The 10051-nt window shown below is 46.7% G+C and overlaps 1 protein-coding gene across 2 annotated transcripts; it reads left to right on the top strand.

Moving 5' to 3' along the window:
• The first annotated feature begins 5511 nt into the window (after positions 1-5511).
• Positions 5512-9600, top strand: RPL11 (ribosomal protein L11). 2 transcript variants are annotated; one of them, XM_006196759.3, is made up of 6 exons: positions 5512-5584; positions 6322-6472; positions 7438-7544; positions 7860-7991; positions 9001-9111; positions 9519-9600. In XM_006196759.3, the coding sequence occupies exons 1-6, from the start codon at positions 5579-5581 to the stop codon at positions 9546-9548; spliced, it is 537 nt and encodes a 178-aa protein (XP_006196821.1). In that variant the 5' UTR covers positions 5512-5578; the 3' UTR covers positions 9549-9600. The 2 variants fall into 2 exon arrangements, with proteins under 2 accessions (XP_006196821.1, XP_031539659.1); XM_031683799.2 differs by lacking the exon at positions 5512-5584 and adding an exon at positions 5585-5733.
• The last annotated feature ends 451 nt before the right edge of the window (positions 9601-10051 follow it).

Raw genomic sequence — 10051 nt, 5'->3', positions numbered from 1 at the left:
TCAGAGCCCATTCTCATAACTACCCAGGCTGTGTCAAACCCAGGTTCAACCCCAGCTCCATCCCTTGCCCACAGTAAAGGGATGCGTGAGGTATTAATGCTCTGGGACTTAGGACTCACTTCATGGGGTTGTGAGAATTACCTGCAATACTCCACATGAGCATCTGTTCGTGCATACAGTTGGCACTCAAGTGCAAACTACTGTCACTTATTACATTTGCTTAAAGCCTACCTTTTCTATAACTGACTTGAGAATTCTTAATCTTCTGCTCCACATGTACATGGATATCTTTTTCTGATTATAAATGTAATGTCTAACATTTTACAATGAACATTTCATGTAGATATGAAGTATAAACTGCAACCCCCTGGCTTACAGATAACTTACTTTTCATGTAGCTCTTTCTAGATATTTACAGGTGGACTCAAATTAAACATAATACTCTATTCACTTTTTTAAAAATGGAGGTACTGGGGATTGAACCCAGGACTTTGCACGTGCTTAGCGTGCACTCTACCACTGACCTATACCTAGTCCCCTCTATGACACTTCTTATTTTAAAAAGTTCTTTGTCATTTAACATGTTGAATAGTTAGTGGATTTTTTTTATTGCATCTCAAAGTACAGTAGTTTGTTTAGCCATGTCCGTTATGAAATGAAAATGGTAATTAATGATTAGAGAAATTACTAGGTAACAGACACCAGACTAAGCAGTTTACACATACAGAACCCCAGGAAGAAGGCATTTTATTTCCATGTAAAATATGAAAGCTTGAACACAGTTAAGGAATAGCTCAAGGTCACCAGCTTCTAAGAATATTGTTTCTAATTTTTATTAAAAACTGCCATAAGCATTTTGGTAAATAAATCTTTCCATGTGTCCTCGATGACTTAATTAGAATAAGTTCCTAATGAAACAAAGAGTACGCATTATTTTGGAATCTTCTCACATATCCTGCCTAATCGTCCTGGAGAAAGATCAGAACTGCCATTGGCAATGTGTTCCTTTGGATGGTATTTGAACATTGGCATGCACTCCAGGCACTGTCCTTGGTGCTGAGGGTACCATGGTGAATAAGAAGCAACTCTGCTCACGGCACTTATAGTCTTGTGGGGTGTGTGTGTGTGTGTGTGGAGGAGGCAGGTGGATAATATAGTAGGTGAATGCAAGTGCCGAGAAAAATCTAAAAGGTGAAGGGACATGGTATGAGTGAGTTAGTTGTCAAGAAGGAGTCATCTAAAATGACAGAAATCTGAAGCTTTTAATGCCTGTTTCCCCACACCCTGAGTATTATCACATATTTCAACCAGTGAGATAAGAGGGTTTCATGCTCACATCCTTCTGAGCATTTATTAGGCTCCTGCCATTTTCTAGATGCCAAGAGAATGAAGCGTGCAGCTAGTGGACTAGAAAGTAGACTTGGAGTTTTGTAGCTCTCAAGAAATACCTGTGACATTGGAGATCTCGGTTTGCTCAGCTTTAAAATGGCGATGATGCCGACCCCATAGGCTTATTGTGTAGGTCTGTGAGTTGGCATAAAGCCAAGCAAGTTGCCAAGTTCCTCAAACTAGTGGAAGAGCTAGTCCTCACTGATGAGTCTGGTGTTTGAGTGGGGAGTTGGTCTCGTTATCAACTTCTGGTTTGGCCATCTGCCAGTCTTTGGTCTTTTGGCAACCTATTTCTGACCCTCAATTACCCCCTCTGGAAAGAGAAGGAATATTCTTTTTTTTCCCTCCAAGCTTGATTTATATAAAATTGCTTATTAAATTTTTTCAAAGCCTCCTATCCCTCCCTTCTCCTCCACCCTCTGTAAGAGTTGAATATTGTGGGGAGGGTATAGCTCAAGTGGTAGAGCGCATGCTTAGCATGCACAAGGTCCTGGGTTCAATCCCTAGTACCTCCTCTGAAAATAAACAAACAAGCGTAATTACTTCCCCTTGCCAAAAAAAAATCATTAAAAAAAGAGCTTGATGTGAAAAAAAAAGAGTTGAAAATTAATAGAAATAGTAGCATTCTTCCTCAAGCCACTAATTTTTGAGTCCCCATGAGGCGAGATGTGTTCTGTGTGGCTTCTGTGCAGCATAGCTCTGCTTCTCTTCCAGGAAAGAAGGCTTCCTTGACTGGAGCCTTCTTCCCCATCCAGCAAAACTGTCCCTGATCCTCCCTTCCCAACCCTTTCACCCATGGCAGTTGTTGCCTCTTCCCCCTTCTGAGAGTGACCATGCACTGAGAGCTTGCTGTATGTGACCTCAGGGCCAGGGCATGTACCTCTCTATAGTGCCATGGTAGGGGCTGGTGTTTCCTCTGTTGGTCATGGGATCCTGGGGTTTCAAAGCCTAGAGATATGCTTAAGGACCTACGCCAACTGGAAAGGAGGAATTCCATCAGGATTCCAATAGTGGGCCTAACCTATAACGCTCAAGTGCTAACCAGCTCTTGGTCAGCCCACTTGGCCTTTAATACCAACCTCCTTGGTTCTTTCTGTACTTCCCCTGTCCTGGATTTCCAGTTAACTGATACATCTTTGACGGCAAAGATGATGCCTCTGACAAGCTTTGCGTAGGGTTTTTAGAGGAGCAATTACAATGTCTGCTTAAAAGGCATGCATACAGTGCATTGTCATACTGATGTCAGCTTCCCAGGGGGTCTTTGACTCAAGAATGCACCCTTGCCTACAAGCCTGCTTCCTTGGTCTTCAGAGCCTGCAGCACCTTCTTTACAGTACCTCTGTGGGGGAAAAGCTTAGTCTTTAGAAGGTATGAGTATCAGAGTATTTGAGTCTTGTTTTTGTTCTCACTCCTGATGCTTACTTCACTTTGCTGAATGTTAACAAGTCCTTTTCCTTCTCTGGACCTCAGTTTTCCCAACTGTGTAAAGAGCAGATGGAATGAAATCTAAGTGCTGAGACTTCTGGGTTTCCAACCATTATGGCCAAGTGAACTTCAACTTCCTTGGTCTGTTTTCTCCCCCATGAAATAGAGATGAGATCTACTGTGAGTTGTTGGGAGAATTAAACAAGCTCACATGTACAACTCAAAGTATCAGCTACTTTACTCACTCGGCCTCTTGTGCCATGGTCCCATAGCTCGTGCTGCTGGCAGTGTTCCCCACTGTTTCTCCACGTCCTGTGTCCTAAGGTGCTTTGCCGCACAGGACGTGAGGCAGGATGGTGGCTATTGGGGTCATCAAAGCAGTGGAGGAAAAAGCAGCTACTGGAGGCAGAGTCACTACCTTTTATGGCAGGTGGTCATAAAAGCCACCAGAAAGTGAGGGCTGACAGCTACTCAGGCCCCTCCAGGCCAGGGCAGCCCAGGCAGAGCTCACCTGGGAAAGAGTGGCTCAAAGAGAAGCCTTGAACTTGCTCTTCTCTTACTTGAACTGTTTTTCCCTCCTCTTAACTGAGGCACTGAGGATTGAACCCAGGACCTCATGTACACCAAGCACACACTCCACTGGTGTGCTATGCCTGCCACCCCCTTGCCTGAACTGTTCTAAACCTGCCCCTGCTGACCCAGTTTTCTTTGTGCTGATGAGTTTATGGCATGGGAATAAAGCACAAGTCCTTTTGCCTCTGTGTCTACTGATCTGCCTATTTCAAGCAAGGAGGAAGCAGAAGGGTGCAGGGTCTAATTCTGCTACTCCGTCTTCCTTCTAGGGGCCTGACAGGTGCAAGAACCAGAGAGCTGGGGGTCACGGGGAGGAAAAGGTATAAAGAGGGAGGCCTGGGGCAGCTTTTGGCCCTGGCATAGTTCATCAGCTCCTAAATCAGGATTAGACTCTGGTGTTAGACCATCTGACTTAAATAGTGTCTATAAATGTTAATGAACTTCTGTGTGCCTTGTTTGTGCATCTGTAAAATGGGAAAACAATAATACCTACCTCCACTGGGACATTGAAGGTTGAGTGATTGGTACTTACTGGGTACTGTATATTAGCTGTTAATTAGCTTTCCTCATTACCATGTGTGGGTACCGCAGTCAAGTGACTCAGTTGGAGAAAAACTGTGGAGGCAGGGAATGAGATGAGAGTTTTTGAAAATAAGCTGTCTTGTATCCTCCTAGGTACATGTTTCCCTCAAGTTTAGAGAAGTTGCAAGAAGTCCCACGTATCCTTCATCCAGATTCCCCAAAATCTTAAATTTACCACATTGGCTTTATCCTTTTCTCTCGAAATATACATTCCCCCCCTCCCTGAACCAGTTGATGGTAAACTGCAGATATGCCCCTTTCCTCCAAATACTGAACGTGTATTTCTTAAACCCAGGGACATTCTCTTAGGCAGCCAAGATCACGTAATCAGCCCAAGTATTAAATGAATATTTCTGATGTCTGTAGATTCGGATTTTGCCAGTTGTCCCAATAATGTGCTTTACTGGTAAAGAAAACCCAGGATCCTGTGCTGCATTCAGTTGTCTTATTTCTGGAGTTCTGGAGTGGCCCCTCCCTTGGCTCTGCCCATCCTAGGGTCCCAAGACCCCTGCTCTGGGCTGGCACTGGGTGCTGGATAGAGGAGGCTCGAAGGATGGCCCTTTGCTCTGTGCCTTCTTCCATCAGCCCAGCTTCCCAGATGTGCTGTTTTGTCCCTAAGGATGAAAGCCTGGGGGCTTCTGCCTCTCCTGTGGCAATAGGAGCAGGAATCATGGAAGCAGAAGAAAACCCTTGGCTCCTTTTCCACCAAAGCCCTGTATGGTCATCTTTTTCCATTTGTCCCTGTTAAAGACATTGGCTGCCTCAAGGCCAGCTTCTGCCTAGGATGTGGATCCTGTCACCTCCTTGGGTCCTGCTGATGAGGATTTAGTGCAAACCTAGAGAGGCCTGTTACTGTCTGAGATCGGTGTCCTTGTCTGTCAAGAGACTAATCTGCAAGCCGTCTTGGTGCCTGCACGATGACCCTCTCTTGCTTATGTACCATGTCTAACAGTTTTCGGGGTGGGGGGGAGTGGGTTGCTTGAATACAGTGAGTTCATATTAATTAGGGTAATATCTTATCGTGGGCTTACTGTGTGCACCACACCTCATTTAATTTTCACAACAATCCCGTGAGAAATAAGTATCCATTTTAAAGCCGAGGAAAACTGAGACTTAATAAATTAGTAGCCAGTTAAGGTCACATAGCTATTTATCTAGCCAAGACAGACTGCATCTGCTTGCCTTCACAGCTCTGAACTCTCAAGCCAACACTCTGTTCGAATTACTATTTAAATTCCATTTGTTTACATTGTTGCGGAATAAAAAATTAATTTCAGGATTCGCATAATTGACCTAGCGTAGTTCTGGTCATCTCTACGCCAGTCTTGAGGCTGTGGGCGGAAACAGCGTTAAGGGGGACTGGAAGCTCAAAGAGATGCCAGCTCAGGGAGTCTAAAAAACTGACTTTCGGAAAGCCTGGGTCCCAGGAAATCGGACAGCGTCGCCTGCAGTTGCCACTGTGTCCACGAGGGAGAAGCCAACCCAACGCGGCTCCAGACTCGCCTCTCTTCCTCTCGTTCGTCTCACTGGTTAGCCTGGGAAAAGAGCCCGCCTCCTGGCCCATAAGGCCCTGGGTCGGAAGTCTCACTCTCTCTTCCTGTTTCCCATCATGGCGGTGAGTGGCTGAGACCTCGGTTTGCTTTCCTTCATCCGTCTCCATCCACGGCCAGCCGAGCCTGAGGGGGTTACCTCGCTCGTGGCCCGAGAAAAACAGAGCCCTCATTGCCGGCCGTGCTGAAACTGGCAGAACCATGCGACCCCAGGGTGCGGAGCAGGGCTTTGTCACCTTCCTCCCACCCTCCTAGGATCGGGCTCCGGGCAGCCCCCGCAGGGTCTGGAAGTGCGGCCCGCAGGCTGCAGTGAGGGCCGTGCTGCGAGCGGAGGGGCCTGGGACGCGGGGTCCAGACCTCTCAAGTCCCAGAAACTTGAAGCTTGCGCTTTGCTGCGCAACCTCAGCCGGGTCGTCCTTTAGGGCGGACGCTAGGCTTCCGCTGCCCTAAGGCGAGACGGTTTCCGAATGGGGTAGGGGACGCTGTACAGCCATGTGCTTGCTGTTTCCTCAGCAAGTAAATCCTGTTTTCTTCCATCTCGTCTGCCGTGTAATGACGCTGTCACTTTAAACTTTGAGTCACTTGGGGTTTACTTCGGTGTCTGTAACTCTTAACACCCGGTATCCGTGCTGTTCACCCGTTTGTGCTTGGGAGGAGAAACAAGGCCCCGAGATGCCTCCCAAACATCGTGATAGTTCATAAACCTTTAGAGGTTTGTCATTTGAGCTGAGCTGTGCATAAAAATACTGGGCTGACAGCTGTGGTGGGGTTGTGTGTTGACTGGTGCGCTCCCCTGTTGCAGCAGGATCAAGGTGAAAAGGAGAACCCCATGCGGGAACTTCGCATCCGTAAGCTCTGCCTCAACATCTGCGTGGGAGAGAGTGGAGACAGACTGACCCGGGCAGCCAAGGTGCTGGAGCAGCTCACAGGCCAGACCCCTGTGTTCTCCAAAGGTGAGCAGTGGCAGGTACAGAGAGGGCTGGCCGCTCAGTAGGCCTGGATGTTTCTTACCTCGCCTGCTGTCGAGCCTGTTTTGTACCCTTTTAGGAGGTGACAGTTGGCATTCCTTAAAAGCATTGCCTTCCCGAGCTTTCCAAGCTCAGGTGGTGTTGGGACACCAGATTTTGTGAGTGGAGACTTAAGACTGGCCCAAGTGGAGATACCCAGGATATGAGGTGGCGTGGAAATGTTGAGAATGCAGAAAATGGCATTTGGCTTGATTAGTGGTTAGGGTTAAATAGGCTACATCAAGAACAGGGCAGTGTACCTAGACTAACGTAGTTCAGATCCTGGCTCTGTCACTCGCTAGTCCTTTTGACCTCTGGGTCTCAGCTTCCTTAATTGCATAAAGGGGATGGTGATAGTTGCTGTATGAAATTGCAGAGGATAGAATGAGTTAGAAGATGCCTGCTCTATAACCAGGAGCAGTGTCAGCTTTACTGTTACTTTTGTTTGTTTTTTGCATTTCCTTGCTTCAGGGTAATGGAATACGGCAGGTCCTTGAATTCAGATCCTGCCTCTTATTTCCAGCTAATCTTGTGCAAGTTAACGTATCAGAACTTCATCTGTGGAATGGGGAGAACAGTACAATAAGGTTTTAGCAAGTATTTGCTATTAACATCAGTAATGTTTTCTTTAGGACACATTGTTTTCCAGTGGCCTAGTCGGGTTGTGAACTTGCCCTTCCTGGGGCTTTAACATTATGGCTTCGAGGTCTTAACTGCTTAGTATGACTGAGTGTCTTGGAAGTTGGAAAATCTGCTTTCTGTGAACAGATATAGGTGACACTGGTTAGAATACCACCACTTTAGAGAGTGGATGGATACTAATATCTCTTTGGAGCCGTGGAGACGATGTTCTGGGGACAGAGGTGAGTACAAGTGTGACAGCAGCTGACTCCTTGTTACCCTGCCTGCAGCTAGATACACTGTCCGATCCTTCGGCATCAGGAGAAATGAGAAGATTGCTGTCCACTGCACAGTCCGGGGGGCCAAGGCAGAAGAAATCCTGGAGAAAGGTCTAAAGGTGGGGCTTCGTTCACGATGTGATGCTAAACGCATCAGCATAACACATGTGGATAATTACAGTGGCAGTAGTTACCTCTGATGTACTGTCTTTGTTCTGCTTATTTTGAACTAATGGCTGTTAACTTGTCCTTTGAAAGTTAGTAAAGTTCTCTGAAATCCATAATTGAGATGTGATTTGGTGTAGTGGGGAAGTCAGATTTTGTTACTGGCCAGATTACACAGAATTCTGTTCCTGGGCTTATGAGTGTTGCAGGTTGAGCTAGTTAATGGGGGTTGGGTTGACAGGGAGTGATTGCTGTATTTTTCTCCTCAGGTGCGAGAGTACGAGTTAAGGAAAAATAACTTCTCAGATACCGGAAACTTCGGTTTTGGGATCCAAGAACACATTGATCTGGGGATCAAATATGACCCAAGCATTGGTATCTACGGCCTGGACTTCTACGTGGTATGAATACTTAATCTTTTCCACTTCTGGCTTATGAGAGTGGAATCTGTTACTCCTTTATTTCATATGTGCTGTCTTGATGTTCACATGTTGGATTGAGGCTTTGAGTGTTGTCTGTCTCTCCCTCGGGAAGATACACCTTGTTTGTGGCAGGTGTGGGGATATAGCATCTTGAACCAAATGGGTAAGATCCCTGCTGCTGTGGAGCTTACGGCCTAGGATCTAGCACACACCAGTGTGGCTTAGCGGTGGATGAAGGAAGCACTCCATCGAGCCACTGTAGTGAAAATTTGAGAGATGGTGCTGGGGTTGCCTTTGGCGTGTGGGTTGGCTGCACTGAGGCTGTTCTTTCCCTGCTCCTTCGCTTATACCCTGGGGATGGGGTGGCTTCTGTCCAGAGGACACAGGAGTAACTTTGGTGATGTGATTCTTTGCTCAGTCAGGATGGGGATTTTAATTTAGAAATGACCGTGTGTGTCACTCACGTTTAGGTAAATCCTGACTAGTGTGACCCTGAGCAATGGCAGCACCCTCACAATTAGATTTGATTATGCAAACAGTAGTGAGAGTTGGGTGTGCATGGGGGACAAGAAACTTACGAAGCACTTAGAGCTGAAGCAGAGGAAAGAAATATAGCTCGTTGTGCTTCTTGGAATTTTAAGATTTTCACAATGCACATGTCAAGTAAGGTTTACTGAAATGTTATTTTTAAAAATAAAAGTGCTTTGGAGTTCGGGGGCAGTGGAGAATCCTTAACTACCACTGGAGGTTAGGTAGGGGAAGGGCTACAAGTTCTAGCCTCCAGAGCAAACCTAGAGTAAGGCGGTGTGTTGTCCAGGGTGCTGGTCACGGTTCCATGAGACATTGAGATCATGCCATGGGCCTCTTGCTCCAGAATTCACTGGGCGAACAGGTGACTCTTGAAGACTGATCTCTCCACTGTGTGAGTCTTGTCCGTCTGCTCTTGACTCTGAGCTGGCTAGGTGACTGTTGGTTATTCCTGGGACAGGTGCTGGGTAGGCCAGGTTTCAGCATTGCAGACAAGAAGCGCAAGACAGGCTGCATTGGGGCCAAACACAGAATCAGCAAAGAGGAGGCCATGCGCTGGTTCCAGCAGAAGGTAAAGCTTGATTTATCTCAGGTGATGTGGTGGAATGTGGTGTTGGTGAGTAGAGCTGGGATACGGGGATGCAAGAGCGAGCACCCTTTGGTGGGTAGCTTTCTTAAAGATAGAACACTTGGGCAACTTGGCCAGTGGGGGCTTCGCGGGTGTTGGCTTAAAGAACACTCAGGCTTTTTGCCCAGCCCCATGAATGCAGGTAGCTGGAAGGGGGAGGGATGTGGCTTTAATAGGAGCCACTTTTTCTCAGGGTGCAGTAAAATTGAGCCTAGGGTAGCAGTTAAAACTGGCCAGCTTCCTGTTAAGGGATATGGGAGTATCTGATTTGAATTCTCTTAACGTTAGCCATTGCTACAATCTTCACTGTTACCTCCTGTTCTGAAAAAATTAAATCTCTTCTCTTTCAGTATGATGGGATCATCCTTCCTGGCAAATAAATTCCCGTTTCTATCCAAAAAGCCAATAAAAGGTTGTCAGTGAAATGTACAATTACTGTTGTGTGTTCTGTGAAAGGAGCCTGGCCATATTCAAGTCCTTGGACCTCAAGCCACTTAAAGCTTCGATGGGAATAGCTGGTAACAACCCTGTCATCCATCCCTGATAGGATGTCAGTGTTTCCTGGCAGATCCAAGCCTGAGCTTCACAGCATTGCCCGTGTTCACCACACCCTTGTTGACAGGCTGGTGTGGTGGTCCTGTGGAAACATACAGAGGGGGGGTGTGGTTGGGGCTGGGGTTTGAAATCAGAGCCTTAATTAAAGGTAGGGCACAGTGCTCCCCTGTTCCAGGAGCCTCCCCTCTACTGTTCTTCACTAGAGGTTTTATCAGCATTGTCTGGTGAAGGAATCAGGCTTTGGTGTCGTGTTGGGGTTAAATTTTGGACTCGGTTTTCCTTTAAAGTGAGAATCTATGGGGTTGTTAGGCAGTATAAGTAGAGAAGG

Source organism: Vicugna pacos, chromosome 13, assembly GCF_048564905.1.
Source record: "Vicugna pacos chromosome 13, VicPac4, whole genome shotgun sequence".
In the NCBI taxonomy this organism is placed as follows: domain Eukaryota; kingdom Metazoa; phylum Chordata; class Mammalia; order Artiodactyla; family Camelidae; genus Vicugna; species Vicugna pacos.
Note: the sequence above shows the minus strand (reverse complement) of the source record. Positions and strands in the feature narration are given on the sequence as shown.